At 41.1% G+C, this 26138-nt stretch overlaps 1 protein-coding gene and 1 long non-coding RNA gene across 4 annotated transcripts in view; both read left to right on the plus strand.

The window, feature by feature from the left end:
- The window catches only part of LOC121934828, an 8273-nt gene extending 4396 nt beyond the window's left edge, over nt 1–3877 (plus strand). The window contains exons 3-4 of the long non-coding RNA XR_006104683.1: nt 1365–1540; nt 2899–3877. This is a non-coding gene — a long non-coding RNA (uncharacterized LOC121934828). The remainder of the gene's footprint in view (nt 1–1364; nt 1541–2898) is intronic.
- A 2426-nt stretch (nt 3878–6303) lies between these two features.
- On the plus strand, nt 6304–25019 carry COASY (Coenzyme A synthase). 3 transcript variants are annotated; one of them, XM_042475818.1, is made up of 10 exons: nt 6304–6405; nt 9883–10553; nt 14361–14575; nt 16823–16954; nt 18170–18359; nt 19521–19585; nt 20716–20800; nt 21578–21675; nt 24244–24390; nt 24506–25019. In XM_042475818.1, exons 2-10 carry the CDS (start codon nt 9887–9889, stop codon nt 24551–24553), a joined length of 1647 nt encoding a protein of 548 aa, XP_042331752.1. In that variant the 5' UTR covers nt 6304–6405; nt 9883–9886; the 3' UTR covers nt 24554–25019. The 3 variants fall into 3 exon arrangements, with proteins under 3 accessions (XP_042331752.1, XP_042331753.1, XP_042331754.1); XM_042475819.1 differs by lacking the exon at nt 6304–6405 and adding an exon at nt 8126–8263; XM_042475820.1 differs by lacking the exon at nt 6304–6405 and adding an exon at nt 8445–8530.
- Nucleotides 25020–26138: the final 1119 nt, after the last annotated feature.

Here is a 26138-nt window from a genome sequence, read left to right on the forward strand (position 1 = left end):
ATAAAAGTTTTATTTGTATACCGCCCTGCTTGCAATCAGGGCGGTGTACAGCATTATACAAAACATAATACATACAATAAAAAACATTTACAGTTAAAAATCACGTTAAAACCAATTCTGGCCAGCTTGCCACTGCTGTCAGAGGAGGGGAAGACTAACTGGAACCTGTATATACATTATATACTGATATGTTTTAATTTTAGTTTGATCAGAGAGTTGTTGGGTTTTAAAAAACAAAACAAAACATGGCACCATTCAAAAATGTACACTCTATTTGAAGTGGTACCATCCTCTCTATTACCTTGGGATCCTGCCATCTAACTTTGCTGTCTCTGTACGTCAAACCACAAGATTATCTTTATTAATAAGGCAGAACTGGCATTGTGCATGCTTCCAAATCTCATACTACTATATTCCAGCCTCTTTCTTCAGACACTATATCCATTCTGTAGAACAGTGTTGTATGTCTTAAAAGCTGATGTAGGCAGCCTTTATTTTGAGTCTAGCCTTTGGAATGTCTAGATCAATATTACCTGCACTGACTGTGAACAGTTCCCCTGGGTTTCAGAAGTCTTTCCTAGCCCAGTCTGAAATTGCCAATGACAGAAGCCAGGACCACTGATATGCAAAGCCTGCAATCCACCGCTAAGCTGCAGCCTTTCTAAAAAAAAATGACATCCTCCTACTGAAACACGAGATGGCCCAAAGAAACTTGTTTCCCCTTCTTTCTTCTGTTGCAAGCTCAATAAATTATATTGTCACTTTGGCTAGACAGAGACAGAACAAACACCTATAGCAGCAGCACTATGTGATTCCATTCCCTCTAGTCATCCTTCTCTTTTCCTTTGAACAGACTGAATTTCAAAGTGACAGTCAGACAGTTCCGATACCTACAAACAGTAATGCCCATTAAACTGATAAGGAGAGACCTTAGCTCAGGGACAGAGGACATCTATTGAATACAAAGTACCTTTGTATTCCTGGCATCTCTGACTAAGCAGACTGAACAAAAAAACAGACTGAAATCTTGAGGCCCTGTTCACAGCTAAAAGGCAACAGGTTTGACGAAAATAATCACTGCCTGAGGTCTTGAAGAGACATCGGTAGTCAGAAAAGAAAATAAGAAACTAGATGTCTCCAAAATTTGGATGCATTATAAAGCAGCTAAGCTTGCTCTTTTCAGAAATAAGTAGAGATGCTGCTTTTGGATAGGTTTGTCTGACACTAGTAAGGGGTCCAGCAGCTGTTCAACATAGTTTCAGGATAAACTATAGAAAAAGAGGGAGATTGCAAAAGGAACCATAAAAATTGAGTTTTGATTAACAGTAACCAAACAGTGTTTCATATGATTTCATGTCATGTAGTTTCTCCGTGCCCTGCAGTCGTACCTGAATAGTAAAGGCATCCAAATTGAAAAAACTGATTCAGTATTTGTCTGGGTCTCGATGAGTCACAACACTGGGATGGATGAGGCTCAGGAAGAGAGAGATCTGGTGGTCCTGGAGCCTGTGGCAAAGAAATGAATAGACATGAAGAGCAGGTGAGCATCCCTCACACACATCTTTTACATCATATATTAGGTTCAAGATGATACACCTTGGATGACAGAGTGGAGAACATTTAACCCTCCAGATGTTTTAGACTGACTCCCATAAGCCCAGCCATCATAGTCATTGGTAAGAGATTGTGGGAACTGTAGTCCACACATCTGGAAAACCAAAGGTTCCACACCCCTATTATGTGAGGCAATGGAAAAATCCAAAATTCATGTTCTTTATTAAAGTGTTGATTTCCAAATCTAACACTAGGGTCCCTTAAGATGTATTTTTTTAAAATCCTGCTAAATTTTTGAGGTGATAATATCGATACCATACAGGAGGCATAGAGATGGAAGACATCATTTGGAGCCCTTTCACACTACTGATTTATAGCTAGGTTTGCCAGTTCAGGCCTTGGGTTTTATGGGCCAAAACTGGAGATCTAGGGATGGACTCTGGTGCAGTCATTAAAGGTTGTAAAATCGAAAGTATAAACTGCCAGATACATTTGCTCATAGCTTGTCATTCAAACACATGCACACACATAATGCATTTTCCTGTTTGGAAATTTAGACAGAAATCCCAGCTAAAGAGGCTGTTCCCAAATCAAGGTGAGATTATGGAATTATTTCTTCTCCTCTGTTTAGGGAGAACATTTAATTTTGCCTGCTTGATTCTAGCCAAAGGTTAATGCAGAGCAGAGTGGAGGGTGATCCCCTGTGCCACAATTGGGAGATAGGAGATAGCAAACTACCATATATATATATGTGTGTGTGTGTTTGTGTGTGTATATAAATTGAGAACAGGTTTTGGGAACAAAATTATGGATTTTGATATGACCTGTGGATAAGTTGAGGGTAAAACCCAGGGGCATGAAACAAAGGATGTAAAGGACAAAGCAAAGGAAAATGATGCCAAAGAATTTACAGAATTCCGGCAGGCATAACTGTTTGTGCTCACACTAAAAGCTAAATGGATAAGGAAGGAACTATGGTAAATGGTGGCTGTGTGATGTGTGGGGGAGGCAACCAGGTGCTGACAGGGCTGGGAAAAGATTAATTCACTAAAATTAATTGTATTGGGTGATAACAATAGCATCTAATATAAGAAGTATCAGAAAACTACGAATAAAAATAGAGTATAGTTTTAAATAAATAAATCCATAACAATGGCAGTACTTATGCACTCAACAATATTTGAGTTGCAATAGAAGGGAGAGATTGTGGGTTCACTCAAAATGCTTTTACAAAATGAACTCATTTACATCCCCTCTCTCATCTGTTTAGTGCGTGTGGCAAATTCTTTCCCTTTTTAATGCTTTTTTTTTTCTTTCTTTGTCAATTTTTAAAATTCTATTTAGGTAAAATGATGTGTCTTCGTACTGCTGATCGTCTTTTCCTGAACATCTTCGCCTTGCCGCCTTGGTGTCGCACTGTGGGGTTTTAAAAAAAATTGCCACCGAGTTTTGATTTGGAGGTCAGATTACCTCTTCATATGCTTTAGGGTGCATGTGTACTGTAAAAATAATGCAGTTTGACACCACTTTAATTGCCATGGCTCCATCCTACAGAATCCTGGGATTTGTAGTTTTGTGAGGTATCAGCACTCATTGGCAGAGGTGGCTAAAGGCCCTGTAAAACTACAAACCCCAGGATTGCATAGCATGGAAAGCTTGCTGAAGTGGTGTCAAACTGCATTATTTCTACAGTGTAAATGCACCCTTACCTCGTCCTAAAAAAATCTGTTTAAGCCCAGTTCATTTAAGAGTTCATGTGGTATAATGGTTTCAGTATTGAACCAGGACTGTGAGAGGCCATAGACATTCCCGTTCAGCTGTGAACGTCACTGTCTGACCTTAGACCAGTCACTATCTTTCAGACTAATCTTTTTCACAGTTGGTAGAATTCAGACATAGGTGTGTTAGTCTGGATTGGTATGCAAAAGGATATTTGTTGTTGTAGTAGTAGTAGTAGTAGTAGCAGCAGCAGCAGCAGCAAATTATTGTTATTATTTCCTATCCACCTCTCCCCATGGATCGAGGTGAGGAACAATAACAAATCAACAAGTAACAACATCAGTTAAAACACATCAATTAAAACATGTAACTGTTTAAAAGGACAAATAAGACGTACACATTTTAAAACAGTCTATATTTAACATTCAGCATCTTAATTTTTTTACCTTTGAAACTGAGTGGAAGAAGTTTGTAGCATAAGCTTTCACAGACTGTATCTAATTCATCAAATGCAAGTAGATTTAGGGCTCGAACAGACAGGCCAAAATAAAGCTGCTTCCCGTCACTTTGGAGGTATGCTGTTTAAATGACGCATGCATGCTAAGAGGCCGCAAGCCTCCTAAGGACTGGAGCACAGCTTTGGTGCAGCTTCTGGACTCTTAGCATGCATGCGTCATTTAAACAGCATACCTCCAAAGTTACCCAAAGCAGCTTTATTTTGACCTGTCTGTTTGGGCCCTTAGTCTGTGAAAGCTTATGCTGAAAACTTATGTGTCCCAGTTAGTTTCACCTTTGGTGCTACAATATCCCATTGCATACTACTTCACAGGGATTATTGCAAGCATGGGACCTGGTTGTGGGGGGAAGAAACATGAGCCTGTATTCACTGCAAGAAAGACAGGTTGTGGATATTAAGATTAAAAAATAAATTTATTTTCATGCCTGCTCACAAAAACCACTATGTGCACTTTGATGGCTTATGACAAATAGATACTTGGCTTCTTCACTGCATCATTGAGGAAACACTATCAATTCATACTGTCATGCCAACCAAAGAATCCCATACAATGAATCTGTCTCCTTTCCTCAGAGATCTGAGGGAAAAAGGGAAAGCCAGTAAATTATCACATAAAGATTTTTTGTTGTTGCCATAATCAGTGTGGTGTGGGGGATATTAGGACACCAGCTTTAAATTGTACTTTGTGATGAGATATATAGATGTGATGAGATATATAGTGTATAAATGAGTGGTTATAAAGATGTGGTTTCAATCATTTAATTGAGATTGTTTTATTTCATGTATTCCCAAGGCTGAACTCTAACTTTCTGTCATCTTTGCATGAGCTCACAGAAGATCAACACCAAAATCCTCATAAGAATGTGAGAGTGTGTATATGTGCATGGATCTCAAAAAGTGGGGGGCAGGTGGAGGAGTTGAACCCTCTCAAGACTTGATTATAAGAAATATTAAGAGAGTGATTGTTGTTGAGCCTCCCCAGGCATTATAAAGGCTGCCTGCAATCTGTCCTATGTACACTTTACTTGAGATTAAAACAAACACACGGAGAACAACTCAAAGTAAACATTGTACTTGTAAGAGTCTTCACACTTGAGAATAATAATGGATTGGAAAAAATAATTTCCCCTTCATGTTCTTGTAAGGAGACAAAATTGATGGAAATTTTGCATCTCCATTCCAAGAGCGGAAAGCTGAGGGTCAGGCTTGGTGATGGATGTTTAATGGCGATGGAAAGACCCTCTCTATAAATGCTTGGAAGCATCCCCATTCAGATCAAAAAAACAGTGCAACCATTTCCCTCCCCTAGCTAGGAAGTGGTCTTTTGTTATCTAATGAGTCTTGATTAGAAATACATCTGAGGAAGCAGATTTAAGTCTACAAAATGCTGCCAACTTCTTTATTTCAGGCAACCCTAAGGCGAACCTATTGTGGGGTTCTGTGGGTCCCTTTCCTAACCCTCATCCCTTAAATTTTCTGAGAGAAGTACAGTAACACCCAAAATCCACAAAACAGTGGCACTTTTTACTGGTATCACTGTTTTGTGCTTTTCGGATGTTATTGTACTTGGCTAGATGGCCAATACGGCTAACCATTGGATATAAGGCTGAGAGAGCGTGACTTGCCCAAGGCCATGGAAACCCACTGCCATTTTATATTAAAGGGCAAGTCAGACTCTCTCAGCTTCAGAGGAAGGCAATGGCAAGCAACCTCCTCTGAAGAAACATGTCCCCCCCCCAAAAAAAACAACCCCTTCAAGGCACACAACACAAGGTGACCAGATGTTCAAAACGGCAAAGGAAGACAAGGCACTGCGAAATGGAGGACGTTCCAGAAAAAATGGAGGACAGGACCAAATTACAAAAGCCAAAAACACTTATGGAAATGTAAAAATTCATGCTTCTCAGTCATCCTCAGACATTTTGGAATTCCTCCTGGGCAGAAGGTTGAAATGGAGGCAAGGTGACCAGATGTGTCCTAACTGCCAGGGAGGACAAGGGAACCCTCCCCCAATGTAGGACAGTGAAGAAAAATGGAGGACATGCCCAAAACACTCATAGAAAAGTAAATTCATGCTTCTTAACAGTGCTAAAAATGGAGGACATTTTGGAATTCCTCCTAGACAGGAGGTTGAAATGTAGGCAAAGTGACCAGATATGTCTTAACTGCCAGGGAGGACAAGGCAAACCCCCTAAGATGTAGGACATTTCAAAAAATGGAGGACACTCCGGAAACACTCATAGAAAAGCAAATTCATGCTTTTTAGCCATGCTCAAAATAGAGGACCTCTTGGAATTCCTGCTGGACAGAAATGTAGGACATGTTCTTGAAAAGGAGGACGTCTGGGAACCCTAACAACAACAACAACAATCCGCCTCGCGTCCCATTTTGGGAGAAAGGCGGAATATAAACATAATTTATACATATTTTTTAATTTGAATTGAATGCGGTTCGAGGCAAAAAGAATCAAACTGGATCCCAATATAATAACAAAACAACATTTTATTTTAAATAGTCCCTCCTCCCTCTCAGAAGGAGTACTTCCGGTGACAGGGAAAGCACTTCCGGGTCAGGGGACACTTCAGCTGGGGCTGCCCAGCTGCTGAGCGAGAGAGGTAAGGTTTCTCAATCAGTCGCTTTGGGGGATTCGGAGGCTGCATCCGCACTGTAGAAATAACCCAGTTTGAGACCGCTTTAACTGCCCTGGCTCAGTGCTAAGGAATCCTGGGAACTGTAGTTTTTGTGGCACCAGAGCTCTCTGACAGAGGAGGCTAAGTGTCTCACAAAACTACAGTTCCCAGAATTCCCTAGCATTGATTGAACCAGGGCAGTTAAAGCGGTCTCAAACTGGGTTATTTCTGCAGCCTGGTTCCAGAGGTTAAGCTTAGAGCCCATAAATGTTGCCAAGCCCATTTGTAAAAACATAACCAGGCATAGAGCAAAATCTAGAACAGTGATAGCCAAGGTTTTGTCCTCCAGATGAAGTTTGGACTTCAGTTCCCAGAATTCCTGGCTTTTCAGCCAAGCTGACTGGAGCTTATGGGAGCTGAAGTGTCAAATACCCAGAGGACCAAAGTATAGTGAGCCCTTGTTATCTGCTGGGGTTTGGGTCCAGGACCCCCGTGGATAACAAAATCCGTGGATGCTCAAGTCCCATTAAATACAATGGCAGAGCAAAATGGTATCCTTTATATAAAATGCCAAATCAAGGTTTGCTATTGGGAATTTATGCTTTTTAAAAAATGTTTTCAAGCTTGAATCCATGGATAAAAACATCTATGGATAAAGAGAGTTGGCTGTAAAGAGATCTTGTAGCACCTTTGAAACTAATTGAAAGAAAGAAGTTGCATCTGAGGAAGTAGACCGAAGTCTAGGAAAGCTCATGCTGCCAACATCTTTCTTTCAGTGAGTCTGAAAGGTGCTACAGGATCTCTCTAGATACTGAGTCTACAGATTAACACAGCTATAGCTTTAATGCATCAGAGGAAGTAGATCTTAGTCTAGGAAAGCTGATGCTGCCAACTTCTTTCTTTCAGTGAGTCTCAAAGGTGTTACACAGCTGTGGGTCCCAAACTTTGGTGTTCCAGATGTTTCAGACTACAGATCCCGTAATTCATGAGTGTTGGCCTGGCTGGCCTGGACTTCTGGGAGATGAAGTCCAAATTGGACCAGAGTTTGGGAACCACTGTGCTACCAGGTCTCTATACATAATAGAGGACCAAAGTTTGGGAACTACTGATTTAGAAAATGAGGATGAGAAGAAGGAAGAAGAAGAAAACCTAAGTCCGTGAACCCCAAACTTTTTGATAGTAATCCTAATGAATTCAAACATTTTAGTCCAAACTTTGACCCCAAAAACCTGAGTTGACTTATCCCGTATTTTCCGGTGTATAAGACGACTGGGCGTATAAGACGACCCCCAACTTTTCCAGTTAAAATATAGAGTTTGGGATATACTCGCCATATAAGACTACCCCTCTTCCAATGCACACCAAATAAAATTTTAAAAAATCAGATTTGATTTCAATATGGTAATTTTAATTCAAATGCTTATGACAAGCAGGTACTTAGCAGGAAAACTTGTTGTATGCAACAATATTTGTACGGTGCCTCCCTTCCTGCTTTCATATGGTCACCACATATGGTGAGGATGTGGCCGCGGCCGTTTTTGAGCTCCCCCCACCATATGCGGCGACTGCAGATTCTCCAGTCCAGCTCAGAAGTTTCAGCACCTGCCCTATAGGATGGCACCCGGTGTATAAGACGACCCCAACTTTTGAGAAGATTTTCCTGGGTTAAAAAGTAGTCTTATACGCCAGAAAATACAGTACTTATCAATGTAAGCACTATAGTTTAACTTTTACTTAAAAGGGAACCTTCCCCTGGTGAAAAGCCAAAAGTGTAATCTGTCCTGGAAGCACTGACGCCATCCAGCCTAGTCTGAGCACAAATAGTTATCTGTGCTGAAATTTTGTAAGTTTTTTGGTATTGTTTTCCTTGGCTTCATCCTTTAGATCCTTTGTTACATGCTCCTAGATTTTACCCTTGACTTATCCATGGGTCATATCAAAATCCATAATTTTGGCCCCAAAACCTGCCCTCGACTTAAACATGACGTTGACTTATTGATTATATATGGTACATCTGATCAAACATGCCTAAAATTGGGTTGTTAGGCTACAATGTTACACTGTTTAACTTAGATAAATGAAATGGTCCAGAAAGATGATGGATGTAGAGGTAGGTAGATAGATATTTACAGTTTCTTTTGAAGGGGGAAGTAGTCTAAGAGGAGAGAGATCCAGGTAGAAATAATATGATATGCTATTGCTATCCAGTTAAAGTTCCTTTGTTAGTCTGGAAACCTGGAATGTAGCAGGTGCAATTACACTATATATAATACCAGGAAATCCCGCACTTAACATAGTTTGCTTTAGATTTTGCGATGGAAATCTTAAATATAACAATGTTATGGATGCCGGTTTGTGTATAGTTACTTGAGAATTTGCTACATTGAATTTGGGGGATTGTATGTATGTGAGGGGAAGAGGAAAGTATTGAGATGGAAAGGTGGCGTATAAATAAATAAAACACAGGTGATCTTACTTCTGGGAAAACAAACATGCATTTGTGCTGCACATTTAATGTATTAAATCATAAATAAATGCGTTCCTTATATTTGCTTGACAAATAGTATGGAGCCCTGCTTGGCTGGACAGTTGGAAAAATAATATAGGTCGAAAACAGACTGCAGAAATAAGCCAATTTGAGACCACTTTAATTGCCCTGGCTCAATGCTAGGATATTCCAGGAACCGTAGTTCTGTGAGAAATTTAGCCTTCTCTGTCAGAGAACTCTGGTGCCACAATAAACTACAATTCCCAGGATTCCCTAGCGCTCAGCCTAGGCTGTTAAAGCAGTCTCAAACTGGATTATTTCAGCAGTGTGTTTTGGACCACAGTCAACATTACTTTTGAAAATTGGTCAAGTGGGAATGGGAGGTTGTGGGATACTGGGAAGAGGAGACAGACATAATTAAACTGTAAGACATTCTCCCTTTCTAATATCTCATTTTCAGCAATTTCCATATGGCTGGCTGAGAGTTAATAGAAAAAGATGGAAAGAAATGCTGATTGTTACTCATTTCCACAGTTAAATTGCCTATTAACTAATGTTAAATACAGTAGTTAAAAATAAACAAAGACAAAGCTATAGAAGAGAAATAGGGGACATCTTAGTAAGCAAAGTCACTGTAGGTGCATGCATTTTATCTTATTCATAAATCTGTTAGTTATTCTATTCATATTTCACCCCACCCACAAGTTAGAGCACACTAGCTTCACAGCAATCTTTGGAGGTAGGATAGGGCGACTGAACGTAGCTTTCCAATGTTGGTAAACTGAAGGCTGAATGCAGCTGAATGCAGATTTTATCGTGAGAATTTCTAATATTCTTCTGCTAATAGGAAAATACTTCTGAGCTTCATGGTCTAATTTTTCAGTTTGTATGTAGTAGGCAGCAGTGGGGTTACATAAAGTCCTTTATTTGCTGCTTCCCACTAACCTTTGCTTCTCTTCTCTTTTGCACAATAGCAGCATGTCGGTTTTCCGCTCAGGCCTTCTGGTTCTCACATCACCACTGTCAAAACTTTCCCTGCGCCTTGTTCCTATTCTCACATCAGCTGCCCGGCTGGTACAAGACACCCTCTATGTTCATCTGCAGCCAGGGCTCAGCCTGACAGGTTCCACGCAACCCCGCTCCACATATGTCCCGGCTACATCTGAGGTCTACAGCCTGATCACCAAGTTGTATGCTGATGCTGGTATCCACCACCACCTTGACGTCCGAGTGTTGCTCACCAACATCCTCAACCAGGGTGCTTCTCCTCCTGCACTTGGGTCTGTGCAGAATCTTTCCCAGCCACCTGAAGTGGTGCTCACTGACTTTGAAACCAGAGATGGTGGGCAGTCCAACCCCGTCAAGCAGCGCCTGGAACGGTATGCGACTAGCTGCTACAGCTGTCGACCCAATCTCATCTCTGTTTTGCTATATCCAGAGTATGAACTAGAACCTAATGATGGGGAGCTGTCCCCACAGCAGGAGGCCAGTGTGACAGAGGAGCCTTTGCAGAGCTACAGTGATGTTGTCGTGGGAGGCACTTTCGATAGACTTCACTGTGGTCACAAGATCCTTCTGAGTGTGAGCTGTATGCTGGCGGAAAACCGGCTTCTCGTGGGTGTCTCCGACAAAGATCTCCTGAAAAGTGGGTCTCTTTGAGTCATGTATGCCTTTTATCCAAGCTCCCACAAAACTGTTTAGAAAAATCAAGAGCATTTAGGGCAGAGTGGTCAAAGTGCAGTCATCCAGAGGTTTTTGGACTGCAGCTCCCAGGTTTTTTCACCATTGGCTTGTTTGGCTAAGGCTAATGGAAGTAACAGTCTTACAACATCTAGAAAGCTCAATTTTGCCCTGCCCTGATTTAGGAGAATGCTAAAGAATCTCCAGATTCTTCATATATAATCTAATTCTGTGACTGGAATCACAGCCAGAAAATCCTGGGATAGGGATTGTGGTGACAGCAGGGAAGGAGGAGGAGGTCACTTATGGCCTAGAAATGTGATGTTGGTTCTTAAGAATTCAGATGTTTTATAGCTCTTATTCTATACTACTAGTTAAGTACATTTGAAGGCCTTGAAAAAGTTTTTAGGGATGAGACCTATTGTTAGTCCAACTAGAGTACACTCATTAAATCAATAGGACTTGTTAAATCAACACTTAAATTCCATTGATTCAGTGGCTCATCTCTAGCTGGGACCAATAATTGAATTTAACCTGCAGTTTTCTACATGCTAGCACTAAATGTTTAGGAATTAATCTGTAAAATAGAGAAATATTACTGATTTTTAGAAACCATCTAAGATTTCTGTGTGTCTCAAAATGTTCCAATCGTTTATGACATCTTAGGGCTGTTACAGATTGGCATGAAAAGCCAGCTTCCAGCCGATTGGGGGTGTGGCGTATACACAGCACATGCTCCCAAAATGCCCAGAAGCCAGCTTTACGCTGCCCGGCTGCCTGCATTGCAGCTGGCCTCAGGGTGCTCCGGCGGTGGGAATAAATTCTTCTAGAACACAGCTTCATAGCCTGAAAACAGAGACATTAAGAATAGCTACTGAATAAAAAGTGTATATACTCTGAAGGTCTTCCATTTCTGTAGCAAAAGAAAAAAGACAAAAAGAAAGAAAGAAACGTGAAGAAAACCAAGTGAAAGCAGTGACAAGAACGCAAAAACCATACATGCCCGATTGCCTCAGCATGCATGATTTTGTTGCTGATATTTAGGAATGTGAAGTATTTGTCAGCACCAGCAGCTTTTATAGTTGCTGTGAAAGGCAGAATTCATTCTAATTACCTTGTTTGTTCTCACCCCTTCCCCCTTCGTTTACATCATTACAAACCTCCTTATGAGGTGCACTTTAATAATTTTTAAAGTATGTTAGTTTGGTTAAGAACAGCCCTGATGGATCAGTCAAAAGGCCTAAGTAATCCACCATCCAGTTTTCTATAGCAAGACATGAGGGGAACACCTCTTTGCTGGTTATAAGTTCCAAAGGCTTGCATTAAGAGACATAATGCTTCTAATGTTGAAGAGAATTTATAAGCATCAAGTCTGGTAGCCATTGATAGTTTTATCCTCCATGAATTTTTAAAGCCATCTAAATTGGTGGCTGTCACTGTGTCATGTGGGCAGCCAGTTTTGTATGTTAACTAGGTGAAAAAAATAATTCTGTTTGACTGTTCTGAGTCATTCAGCATCTCACCTCACTAGGTAACCCCAGATCTGAATATGGGAGTGGGAGGAGAAACTATTTGCATTCCCCAAATATGTGTAATTTAACCCACCACTGTATTTTTTGTAAATTAACTTTTTCTGAATAACCCGGACTGGCAGACACCTAAAATTGAGTTTTTAGATACTAGTACTTTTTTGTAACCTACGCCTGGCTTTTTTAAATCATATTAATATAAATCTTTCAGTAAAATATTGCTAGCAAACAGTTCCCATTTCCCTTCTTCCACTTTACCCTAGCCTTCTTTACTCCCCTCGCCCCATTGTACAGTTAAAAGAAAAACTGACACAGGATGACAGATCTTATATGTATGAAAGAGCATTCATCATGCAAAATATTCCTCAGTTACAGCTAAAAGCCTCACCCTTGACATCCCCCTCGAACATGTTCCAAGTAGAATCTCATCTGGGTATAACTCCCAAGAAACCACTATAGGGGCAGATTTCCTCATTTTGTATATGTCAACTATTGGGACTACACAAGTATTTTTTTCAACCATCCTTCATGGTTCAGGAGGGACTAAACACTTTCCGGTGGCCAAAGCTACAAGTTTAGTAAGTAAAAAATCCCTAATTAGCTAGTTTTTCTGGTTTTTCTTTGTACATCCAGTCAGTCTGGTCCAACTGAATATGGCATAAGTCACTGAAATTTATAGGAGGTATTGGCTGTGATTTTTAAAGAGATTCTAGCCCGCTTTGCTACAGAGAGGAAAAACAGATTATGTTAAAAATGTTGTGAGTGTGCCTTGAACTCATCTGTAACCATCAGCATTCCCTCCCCTAAAGTTTCTAACGACTTTGCAGAATTATTTTGGAGAAGTTTTCAAATGTGGTTTGTCTCGTTGCCCAAGATCTCCTGGTTTGGTTTGAAGTGTGAGGACTTCAAAGCATATCTGAATGTGGTGCTTGAAAGTTTTCACTTCCAGTAACTAAGCCCTAGGAAAGCAGGAAAACCACAAACAAAATATGGGAAGCCATCAAATGGTGTCATTAGGAAAAGGTGCTATAGTGGTGACATGAATGCCATGTTTAAATATTTGAAGGGGTGTCATATTGAAGATAGAGCAAGCTTGTATTCTGCTGCTTCAGAGATATGGAGCAATGGATTCAAACTACAGGAAAAGTGATTCCTCTTAAATATTAGGATAGTAGTTGAATTCAAGATATAGCTGTGTTAGTCTGTAGAATCAGTATGCAGAGAGACCTTGTAGGACCTTTGAGACTAACTAAAGAAAGAAGTTGGCAGTATGAGCTTTACTAGACTAAAGTCTACTTCCTCAGATGCATTTGGTGGTGTGGTAAATCAGTGACAGACTTATATGCCCTTGGTGTATGTCAATTCAGATTCAAAACCCTTTGTGTATGGAAATGAAGTGACAAACCCAGTTTTAATTATAGTTGTTTGTGAATGAAGACATTGAAAACTACCTATCCATTCTCTTCACCACAGGCTAGTTCCAGTGTCAAACAGGATTTGCCACTTCATTTCCATGCACAAAGGCTAGTTTTCAATGAATGCATCTGAGATTGCATACTTTGAGGGGGAGGGGGGAGAATAATATGCTTGCAATACAACACCCAGAATCTAACAGGCAGCATGGCTTTTGGCTTTAAACATTACATTTCTAGGAAGTAAGTCTACTGGAACTTTCCCTTCCCTGAACCTAATCCTGGTTTGAACTGTGTGCCTGTTGCACAAGAACAGGAGAGGCATAATAAAACAGCTGGTCTTATCAGGTTCAAAATATTCCTGGTGCCATATACATTTATGATGAACTGATGAACATTGTTTTTTTTTCAAACAGGTTGTTGCACTTCCTTTAACCCAGAATGCTTTGAATGCTTGTTTCTCTGAGAAAGGATGGAACCAGAGATTTGAAAAGTGACTTTTTGGCCGGGGGGGGGGGGGGGGGGGGGTACACTTTCCATAATCCCTCACTATGGTAACCTTTGATAGGCCAGGTAAAGAGATTTGATCAAAGAACCAGGTTTAGTTGCAGCCTTTCACAATGGGTTGTTTTCCTGTGCTCACTGCTTCTATACACACACACTATACACTTTTCTCTAGACGCCACTCGGAGAGTGACAGTTTTGCTGCACAACGCATCTCCCTCTTGAGGCTAAACCTCTCTCAGTGATCCTATATGGAGGGCTCTTTGTACATTCCAAATAAATAAATTAATTAAAATGACAGTTCCCCCCCCCTCCTCCATTTTGCAGATAAGACGCTGATGGAGCTGATCCTTCCCTTTGAACAGCGTGTAGCTCAGCTTAATGAATTCCTGGTGGACATCAAGCCCTCCTTGCGGTATGAAATCGTCCCTATTTTTGACTACTTCGGCCCATCCATTACAGACTCTGAACTGAAGTGTATCGTGGTCAGCGAAGAAACTCTCAAGGGTGGTCTGGCAGTCAACAGGAAGAGGGTAGAAAATGTAAGTGTGTGGTGTGCCTCTCACAGCCTCTTTCTTGTAATCAGATCCTTCATTTCATGGGCTCATGTTAGTCCTGTTCAGGAGTTACTGATCTGAATCAACATGTGAAGTGATGAGCACCTTACTCCCCCCCCCCCCCAGTTGTGGCTTTCTTCACTTGGAAAGTGACAGGTATGCAAAGCAGCCAGTTACTGTTTAGCAAGGAAATTCTATGTCCATGCAAACAATAACTTCTCTTCAGGTTATCACTTTTTATGTGAAGAAGGCAGCTATGGATGGGGCAAGACTAAGCACCCTCTTCTTTATCAATTGATTCAAAAAGGTAAATAATGCATGCTCAGGTCTCTAGCTTTGATACGAATCTGGGCTGTTTTGTGCTGGCACACTGTTCCTCTATGAATTTATTCCCTTTTTAAAGCCATTATTGTTGGTAAACATCACAGCATCATGCAGCAATGACCATCACAATGTAACCATGTCTCTTTTTAAATAAAAATAGAATTAATTAATCTATGGTTCCATTAAAACTAGAATATTAATTAAGGGATCTATATCAACTCTGATTGATTGGGAACAGGGCAGAGAAGCCAATCCCCAGTCACTGGGAGCAAACAGTCATAGAATCATAGAATCGTAGAGTTGGAACAGACCACAAGGGCCATCCAGTCCAACCCCCTGCCATGCAGGAACTGTCAATCAAAGCATCCCTGACAGATGGCCATCCAGCCTCTGTTTAAAGACCTCTAAGGAAGGAGACTCCACTACACTCCGAGGGAGTGTGTTCCACTGTTGAACAGGCCTTACTGTCAGGAAGTTCCTCCTAATATTGAAATGGAATCTCTCTTCTTGCAGCTTGCATCCATTGTTCCAGGTCCTGTTCTCTGGAGCAGCAGAAAACAAGCTTGCTTTCTCCTCAGTATGATATCCCTTCAAATATTTAAACAGGGCTATCATATCACCTCTTAACCTTCTTTTCTCCAGGCTAAACATCCCAAGCTCCCAAAGTAGTTTTTCATAGGACATGGTTTCCAGACCCTTCACCATTTTAGTTGCCCTCCTTTGGACACGCTCTAGTTTCTCAATGTCCTTTTTGAATTGTGGTGCCCAGAACTAGACACAATATTCCAGGTGGGGCCTGATCAAAGCAGAATATAGTGGCACTATTACTTCTCTTGATCTAGACACTATACTTTTATTGATGCAGCCTAAAATTTATTAGCCTTTTTATCAGCTGCATCACACTGTTGACTCATGTTCAGTTTGTGGTCTACTTGGACTCCCAAATCCCTTTCACACGTAGTTTCGTTCAGCCAGGTGTTGCCCATCCTATATCTGTGCATTTCATTTTTCCACCCTAAGTGCAGTACCTTACATTTCTCCGTGTTGAATTTCATTTTGTTAGCTTTGGCCTAGCTTTCTAGTCTATTCAGGTCATTTTGAATTTTGAACCTACCCTGTGGGTATTAGCTATTCCTCCTAATTTGGTGTCATCTGCAAATTTGATGAGTATGCCCCCAATTCTGTCATCCAAGTCATTGATAAAGATGTTGAATAACACTGGCCCCAGGACAGTGTATAGTTCTTGTCGGAGTTTCAGCCAAGAACTGTTCAAATATCTCCTCAGCCATGAAGCTTCCTGAATAAGCCTGACCAGTCACTACTCTTAAGCCTAACTTACCTCACTGGGTTTTTGTAATGGTAAAATGGGGAATTGGGGAGCCCAGTATTCTGCGTTGAACTCTTTAGAGGAAAGGTGAGATGTAAATGCAATAATAAATGCAGCAAAAGAGGCAATTTCCACATATTTTCAAAGGCCCACTCACAAGTTAACACACTATAGTCTCGGACTAATGGGCCTTAGATATTGTTTAACAGTTCATGACAGTGCAGTACAGGTCATGACAAGTGTGATTTTGCACAACTTGGAAGAGAGATTTATTATTTATTTGTCTGTTTAATATCCTGCTTTTCTCTGATGAATAGAACACGTAACAGCTGACATTAAATATAGTAAAATATATACAATGAATAAAAGCATAAAATATGTAAAACATACTTTTTAAACACATCAGTAAAAGAAAAATGTAGCACCTGTCCAGTTAAAAGCCTTATTCGGCAGCAAGCAAGGTCAGTTTCTAAGGGCTATGTTTTTAAGGAGCAGCTGAACAACTGGAAAGGGGATAGATGACTTGGCTTTCTAGCTTTCTGTTGTTCTTCCCTCTTCACTAATCCTTCTCTATGTTACAGAATCTGCCTGAGCTGGCTCTTCACACAATCAAGTTGGCCATTGACCCACAGCATGCCGGGTATGAGGAAGAGAAGATCAGTTCCTCTAGCTTGCGGTGCAGGTTGCTTGGGACACTGCTGCGCTCCCCGAGGGTGAGTTACATACATTCTGGGGTAGTGTGTTTTATAGGTTATGTATTGTATAAGGGTTTTGCTCCTTCTCTTTCACCTTTTGAGTCTTGCAATCCACTGGAGTTTCCATATAATATGGCCCCTAAAACTTTCTCATTAACCCTTTGGTTACCAGGAACTAAGACAGCATCCAGATGGTTGTGTTGCCCTTCATGGTCAGGATAATGGCAGGATTCCATTATCAAAGGGCTGGAGTTGGTGGGTTTCCTACAGGATGCTTATAATGCAAACCTACATTTCTAGGCAGAGATAGCCTTCATTGATTTTGGTGGGTCATACTCCTAGGTGAGGGTAGCAGGCTTTATTCCAAGAAGAAATGAGGTGGATGAGGTGACACACAGGGAAATGAAGAAATTCATGTTTTGGTCCAACAAAACCCTTTGTAGTAACCATCTTTGCATATGGCTTACTTACTGGGGAAGCACTAGTGGGGCTTGGTTAACATCAACATCCTGTGTAAGAGGAAATCTGCATATGCTTGTGCCCCATTAAAAACAATGGGGCATGTGCTCGTGGTTTGTGGCAGCGCGCACACCATTATTTTGATTGCCGCATGGCTTCCATGTAAATTGGAAGCTGTGTATAGTGCACTCGCATATGACGCGGGCGCACTGTACTCATTCCATTAGTAGTTATTCTTCCACTCTGTCTTTTGACTTCCACATTTCCTGTATGCAGGTGAGAGACTTATCATGGCTAGTCAATATGGTACTCTAGTAAGTATAGAGAGAACATGTGTCATGTAAAAGTGTGGTAGTTGCAGAGATGGATTATGAAATCTGGGTTCTAGGCCCCACTGAGACACACAAGTCACTGGGTGACTTTGGGCAAATCTCTCTCTCTTCTTTCTAACCCACCTTACTGGCTTCTTGTGAGAACAACACTGGAAGGAGAAGAGTTGTACAGACTTCCTTATGCTCATGAGAGGAAAGTTGGAATAAAGATGTAAATAATACATAAAATTTAAGAGAATGCCCCACAAGGAATATTGCAGGGGGTTGGAAACGCAGGTCTAAGTGAACACAGGGGAAAGTTCTCATGGCCTTTAAACATTACAGCTGTGCTGTGAGATTGAATTTACTGAGAAACAGCAGATCCATTATTGAGTAACAGAATGTGCACAATTGAGTCACTTTCGTCAATTCTGTCTTTTCCCTCCCTGATCCCTGGTCACAGAAAGAACCATCTCTTCCACTCTACCCGTACATTATCGGCCTGACAGGTGGATCTGGTAGTGGCAAGAGTTCAGTTGCACAACATTTGGTTCGTCTTGGTGCTTTCCATTTGGATCTGGACCGTCTAGGACACAATATCTACATGCCAGGAGGTCCTGTTTATGAGCAAGTGGTAGAAACATTTGGAACAGGTATTGCTGAGTTCTGGGACAATGATATTTAAAGTCAGCCTGTTTAAAAAAAGTTATATGGGAGGTATATCAGGCATTCCACCTAAAGAGTGTTTTATTTGTCTATTTCCTTGGCCCCCGACCCTCAGTCTAAGAGTGCATCTACACTGTAAAAACGTTGTAGTTTGATGCCATTTTAACTGCATGGCTCTGTCCTATAGAATCCTGGGATTTGTAGTTTTGTGAGGCACCAGCACTCTTGGACAGAGAAGACTAAAGACCTTGTAAAACTTCAAATCCCAGGAATCCATAGGATGGAGTTATAGCACTTAAAGTGGCATCAAACTCCTTTATTTCTACAGTGTAGATGCACCCTAACAGCTTTTTCCTCTTTAATCCAGGCTGGGATTCATGTGGCACTTCATAATATGGTTGGACTGTAATTCCAATCAGCCCTAGGAATGCTGGAGGGCTGCATGATTTTCACCATTGCAAGTTCTTATCTCCCCTATCAAATGTTCACTTTTCTTTTTTCTTATAAAATCTGCATGGTTCATCACCGTCTTATTGTTGGCAGTTTTTACCATGAACAGCCATAATATCACTATAATTGAATCATTGAAGCAGGTGAAGTGCAGATAATACTTGGCAGGAAGCAAAAAAGCTAAGAGTGAAAGCAGATTTCATACGTTATTACATATATTAGATGACTACTAAATATATGTGACATGTTAGTTGCCACATAGGGCTAGAGAAAATAACAGTGATTCTCAGGATCATTTTGTAACTGGAAGAGTTAGCTGGAGGCAAAGTTTTTCTTCTGCCTTAATGATCTAAAGTGATCCTATGGATATGCTCCAATGTGATCAGATAACAAGCAATCATATTCTAAAAGCCACTCATTTTCTAGTTGCCCCCCCTCAAAAAAAAGAGCAATTTGTCATATTACAGTATTTCCTTTCAGAATCTTGGCCTGTGTTGTGAGTTTATCACTTTATAGCAAATTTTCAACCTCATAACATGGCAGTTAGCTGAAAAATAGGAATGGGGAGTCACATCTGAACTCTGAAATGGGCACAACCTTTGGAAGATCTGCTTTCCACTGATAGGGAAAACTATGTGATTGTTTTGTATTGTTTTGTTTACATTGGCTGATGACATACATTTCTCTCACCTTTGCAGATATTTTGAAAGAAGATGGAACCATCAACAGGCAGGTCTTGGGGGCCAAAGTATTTGGAGATCAGGTAAAATAGCCTGAGTTTGAGGATAATATTTAACTTTGGGATTAACGTTGTTCACAGTCGAAGTGGCGCTCATTTTTTTGTTTATTTGTTCAGCTTTGTGCTACTGTGACGCATCTTTTTTCCACAAAATTGTCAGCCCCTTTCACCTTCTTTCTCAGTATGTTTTCCTTTATACATGTGTGGGTGAAAGGTACTGATTGGAGAGCAGTGCAAACAAGAACAATTTCTCTGTACAGTAAGCAGTACAGTGTGACTCTCTCAGCTGAGAGTTATACCATTGGAAGAAGCGCATGCTGGGATTTTTCTCTTTCTTCAATAGTGCAACCCTATGAAAGCTTAGCCTTTTGCTTCTGTGCACCAGTACATATTCCGATTAAAAGCACAGATTACAGTGGGCCCTTGGTGTCCTCTGAGGCTCAGTTCCAGGACTCCTTGTAGTATCAAAATCTGTGGCTGCTCAAGTCCCATTATATACAGTGACATAGTAAAATGGTGTCCCCTATATAAAATGGCATACTTTTTGGAATTTTTTGTTGAATATTTTCAAGCAGTGGATGGCTGAATCCATGGATGCAGAATTTGTGAATATGGAGGGCTGACTGCATAGTTTAAAGTTGTTTTTAGAAAGGCTGGTGAATTGTAAGCTCTCCAGGTATGTCAGAGTACAATTCTCACAATCTTTTTCTTTTACTTGCTTGGTCTTGCTGGGTGGGTTTGATGTGAATTCTGTGCCAAAATATGTGGAAAGCCAAAGATTTCCTACCCATTATAAATTAGAGAAGATGCAAAGATATAAGACAAATAGATTGAAACATTAAGGAAAATTAGACCCATATGTGATTCTGATTTTTTTTTTAACATGGCATATATCCTGTTATACCCTTGCTCAAGACCCTTTAATTTCAGTAGGATTTTATAAAATTGTTTCCTGGTAAATGTTGCTCCCTCCTAAATAGCACTCCAAACATACCACTTAGCCTTGCCATCCGATCTTGCATTAAATTAGAACTTCCCCCACATCATAATCCCCCAACCTAGTACCACATCATGGCATTCTCCATTGTCTTTTGCTGACTACCACCTTGTCTTGAAAATTCTCATTTTCAGACACTTTTCTTCTCTTCTGCCAGGAGCAGCTGAAGAAGCTCAACAATATAATGTGGCCAGTGATGGCTCGAATGGCGAAAGAAAAAATTGATGAGGCAGCAGCGCAGGGTAAGGATGGGGCTGACATCAAAGAGCTGAGGGTAGGACAAACAGGAATATGAAATAATAGTTTTCAAACAGAAGTGTCAAAAATCTACAAAATGCAGTCAAAAGTCATTTTTTTAAACACAGAGTCCAGCCACCAAACTGAATTCCCTTATTATTGAGAAATGTATCAGTTTTTAGAGGCCTGCTCTAGGTCACTGCATCTTTTCAAATCCAGATTGCTTGTTAATCTTCAGCAGTTCTCAGATTCAGATTTGGTCTGCTTCAAAGGAATACCATTTTGATTTGGGTATCTTTGGTTTGGTATTTGCAGGAATCTAAAGCACATCACAATTCCGATTGATTCTGGCTTACTGTGAATATAGAACAAGCAGGTGCACACATTCCTTCAATTCTACTTTGCTCCTCCAGATTGTTTATACAGGGGAGCAAGCCAGAAGTGTATGGTTTTATGGTGATATTCAAATCTTGCAATAAGGATACTGTGATGCCTGCTCCATAAGTCAAAAACAAACACTGGCTTTTTCCTTGAAGCAACAAACTAAGATTCTAGGTTTCAAAGTAATGCTAAGCAACCCATTCCTGGTTTGATTTTTTTTTTTTACCCACATGTGTGAGCAAGTGAAGCAAGATAGGAGCAAGTTGGGTATATTAACACACACAGTAAGCCTGGATACACCAGATATCCTTATTGTGAGGTATGCAAATATGGTCAAAGTGTCTTTCTACCCTTCTGTCCACCACTGAAGTTTCTTAATGCTGCCAATGCCTGACTTGCAGGAAAAGCTGTGTGTGTCTTAGATGGAGCCATGTTGCTGGAGGCAGGCTGGTCAGAAATGGTTCATGAAGTCTGGTCAATTATCATCCCTGAGGATGAGGTAGGTATTATGTTTTCTATGTAAATTTCCAGCAACTGAAGCCAAACATTGCCCTATAGTCATCCTTTTGACTGTAAACCATGTATGTATGCCTTCAAGTTGCCTGTCAAATTATAGCGAACCCATGAATTTCATAGGGTTATCTTAGTCAGGGAATACTCAGAGGTGGTTTTGCCAGTTCCTTTCTCTGAAATATAGCTGATAGCACCTGGTATTCATTGGTGGACTCTCATTCAAGTGCTAACTAAGGCTGACTTTGGTTAGCTTCAAAGATCAGATGGGATCTGGTGTCTTTAGAAAGCATGCCAGATACAAATTGGTTAGACTGAGACTTTCTTGTTGATAAACCCAGATTAGTAAAAGACTGTTTCAATTCAAAGGATTATATGCTGACACCAAGTGTGAAGGTGATACCAACCGGAAGGCACTGTGATGTTGGATAGGGTGAGAAACATCAAGGCCTCCATGTGTTGTTCAACTGCAGCTACCATCGCTTCTAGACAGACAATGGTGAAGAGTCTTGGGAACTGGAGTCCAACATCTAAAGGGTCACATGTTCCCCATGCTACTGGGCCTAGGTCAACTGTAGCCTTCTGGGTGATCTTGGGCTACAGTTTCCTGAGCTCTAGCCAGCATAGCCAATGGAGAAGAAATTAGAGGAAGTGTAGTCCCAAAATATCTGGAGGGCTGCAGTTGTCAAGCCCTAGTCCTGATCACATTACATTTTGATCCACATGCTGATGATTCACTGCATGGGCATCTGCCACACACATGCTGTAAATCAGTACATTTATGAGTCTCAGAAGTATGTACAGTCAGCTCTTAGTATCTGAGGGGGTTACACACTGGACTTCTCAATTGATGGCAAAAACCACAGGATCTCAAGTCCTGTGGTTTTTAATGGTTGCACCTGCACTGCTGCATGAATGTGACACCATTAGGGCCACCGTTAGGTATTATGTTTTCTACGAATTCTCAGATCTATGAGTGGCAAGGCCGTGGTTGGAGTAGACTGTATATATCCCATTGTTCTTTTACTCTAATGTACCTTATGGCTGTGATACAATAAAACATAGTCTACCAAACATAACAAAATTCAAAAGCAATAACAGCAGTGCCCTAAAAATGCAGTTCCCCAAACATGGTTCTATAAAAATATCACATAACAGTGTCATATTTGCATCCTTTGTAGTCTGGGTTGAGGCAGGATTTGGGGAATTCAACAACCTTGGTTGCATTGTTAGATGTCCTGGACCAAATACTAGATAGACAGTGGCAGTGGTTGGTTTTTGGTGGTATTTGATGCTGTTGGTCATGCTTTCCTTCTAGGGCATTTGACCAGTGTGCAACATGACTGCACTATGTTGTGGGTGGTGAGCCATGGCTGACTGAGTGTACTGAGAAGGTGGTGCTGGTAGTCAGCTGGCCAGCCTTGTGACTGCTAGCCTATGAATTTCCTGGACCACTCCTTTATCCCCCTATACTTTTTAACATTCACGTGGAGCCACTAGGTGAATTGTGAAGAGAGTCATTGCTGTGCTGGTGATATTTTGCTGGTGCCAGAGAAGCTGTTGGGTTCCTGAATGGTTTCCTGGATTCAGTGATCTATTGAATGTATGCTAATATGTGCAGTGTCAGTCCAGATAAGATGGAGGTACTGTGGAAAAACTAATCTGGGATTTGGTTTACACTTTATTTGGATGGGCTATTGGGTTCTCCCCTGAAGGATTCTGCTTGGCTTTTTGTATTTACTCTAAATTCTGCTGTTCATGTTTTAGAAGGGCAAAAATAAAACAGTCATGAATTGGTTCATAAATTTTAATTATGAGTTGTCTCGAGGGTCCCATTGCAACCACAAGGGAGCTCCTAATTTTCTTTGTTTGTTTGTTTGTTTAGCAGATTTTTACCCCACTCGCCAGCTGCAATGGTTCTCAGAGCAGTTTACAGATTGTTAATTTGACAGTTTCCTGCCTTCAGGTTTACAATCTAAAAAGACATGGCACAAAAGGAGAAGAGAATGGTAGTGGGAAAAGGGATCAGGTCCAGAAGATACTGTTGGTTCGTCTCTCCTTCCAAGGCCAGGGCAGTGGCAGTTTGAATGGAAGAAGGGTCCTCTATCTTCCTCTGGGGCTATGCATGGTGGAGCTATGGCTGCTGCTTCTTCTTTCCCTCCAAAGCCAGGGTGGTAGCAATTAAGATGGAGGGAGGCCCTTTCATCTGTCTTTGGGGCTATATCAATAAATTAAAAATAATGTCTGAAAAAGAAAGCTGGTTGCAAGAATTATCTCCAAAAGTCACATTAGAAACCAATACAATTCCATCTTGGGAAAATCTGATATTTGGGTAGCCCTGAGTGAACCCAGTAACAGATTTGTGTGTGTATGCATTTTCAGTTCACCTTTCAATTTATGGTGACTCCATGAATTTCACAGAGTTTTCTTAATACTTTGCAAGGAATACTTGGAGGTGGTTTTGCCAGTTCCTTCCTTTGTAGTGTAACCTATAAGACTTGGTATACCTGTCTAATAAATGTGGTTTCTCTGTCCCTCTCTCCTTCCCCTTCCCCAGGCCATTAGACGCATCGTTGCCAGAGATGGCCTAAGTGAGGAAGCTGCCCAGTTGCGGCTGCAAAACCAAATGTCCAACAGCCAGCGTGTGAAACAGTCACATGTGGTCCTTTGCACAATGTGGGAGCCAGAGGTTACCTATAAGATGGTACGAATCTGGAGTGGTGGTGGGGGAGAACTCCTATTGATCTCTTAAATGGGCCAGTCTCTTGAGCCCTGTCTCTGGTGACCTTACTGAACAATTGTCTATCCATCATTTACAGACAGAAAAGGCATGGGCCCTGCTTCAGAAACGCCTCAAGGACAAGTAGAACCTTGTACTGAGATGGGAATCACTTCTTCATTCTGCTCCCTCAGTGCTACCTGTCTGGAAGACTGTATGCTGAGTAGGCCCCACGCTGCAGGGGACCACAGACAGGGGTGGAGATGTGGGACAGATAGATCAAAATGTTTCCTGGTGGTGGTACGGAGAGAACAAAGATAAAATTCCCTCTGCTTTTTTCTCTGTTACAAAAGCCTGAGGGAGATGCGTGAACAAAGTGGAAAGCAGGGGTGCTGGCCAAGCAGAAAGGAGCAGCTACTAGCACCTGAAGCCAGTGATGGTTGTATGATTCTGATGGAGACCAACATTTCAGCACTGCTGGTTACAAGAAAGGACCTGGAAAGGATTAGAGGGGTGGGGAAGTTGCTCTTTAGCTTTTGTCCCCACTACTCTGTACTGCGTGTCCTGTGCCACACTAAGCTACACATAAAGACAAAAATCTCTTGATGGCTCCATCTCATGGCGATCATGCTCATTGTGTATCTCTGGTTGAGAATCTGTTGCCTGGACAGGGATGAAGAGTAACTAGTTCATCTCTTTCACACTCATCAAGGTAATCCTCCTCTTCTGCCCACTTTTGATTTCTCTCAGTTCTATCTGATGAGAGGTTTTAGTACAAAGAAGGATTTGCCATGCAGAACTTGGCATGGTATACTTAGAGTTCCCTTAGGATACTTAGAGTCCCCAATACAAGATTTCATTAAAAAAAATGAAAAGCATCAAATCTGAAAACAACACAGACAGTTTGTTCTGTTCCAGACCTGGGTGTAATTCCCCATCTCCCCAAGAGTTATTTTGGTGCTGAACACTGGCATACATTACTGCTATAGCATAAATGTCAGTGGTGGTAAAATATGCAGCAAGTGGTACACAGCAGAAAAGCATTCTAGCCTTCCAGCATCACAGCATACCCAATGGTAAAATTAGGCCTCTAAAAATTAATTCTATCCAGACTATCAACCAATGATATAATTCAGTCCCCATAGTTGGCTATATGGGGCTCCTGGGCTGGTACGGACACCCACTCCACTGGGCGAAGCTGATGAAAGATAGTCTCCCAAGAGCTATATAATGCAGAAGCAAACAAAGAAAATCAAAGTGTGCAAGGATGTCCCATCTTGTGCCAATAACCCAACCTATACAAGCAGGTTAGCAACAGAAATATTCACCCTCTCAGTCTGGGTGATTGAGATCTGGTGATGGAAACTAGGTCTCTTATTACAGCTGGAATTATGGGATGGAGAGGAGACATTTTCCAATTGCAGTAACCACCATAGTCTTGTCTTTGGAGCTCTCGGCTTTACCCTGAGGATTTTCTTTTTTTGAAATGGAAGCGTACGACTTGTACACTTCCTTGCATACAAAGCCATCTTCTCTCGCTCCCTTTTCACACATACAAAGCACCATTGTTACTTGCTTGTCATCCATTTCCTCCAGATTATGGATATATCCCATTACTACCAACCATAAGTAGCATCCTATGTGTGTACATGGGTTGGTCAACTTCCCTAGCACTATTTGCTGTGCAGGCCACCTTTGTTTCTAATGCTGCTTTTTGCTTTTGTCAAATCTGT

Source organism: Sceloporus undulatus, chromosome 6, assembly GCF_019175285.1.
Source record: "Sceloporus undulatus isolate JIND9_A2432 ecotype Alabama chromosome 6, SceUnd_v1.1, whole genome shotgun sequence".
In the NCBI taxonomy this organism is placed as follows: domain Eukaryota; kingdom Metazoa; phylum Chordata; class Lepidosauria; order Squamata; family Phrynosomatidae; genus Sceloporus; species Sceloporus undulatus.

Coding starts and splice junctions, on each gene's coding strand:
- COASY (XM_042475818.1), top strand. CDS start 9,887: ATGTCGGTTTTCCGCTCAGGCCTTCTGGTTCTCACATCACCACTGTCA. Junction 14,576..16,822: donor ACAGGAAGAGGGTAGAAAAT/GTAAGTGTGTGG, acceptor TCTATGTTACAG/AATCTGCCTGAGCTGGCTCT. Junction 20,801..21,577: donor TGATGAGGCAGCAGCGCAGG/GTAAGGATGGGG, acceptor CCTGACTTGCAG/GAAAAGCTGTGTGTGTCTTA.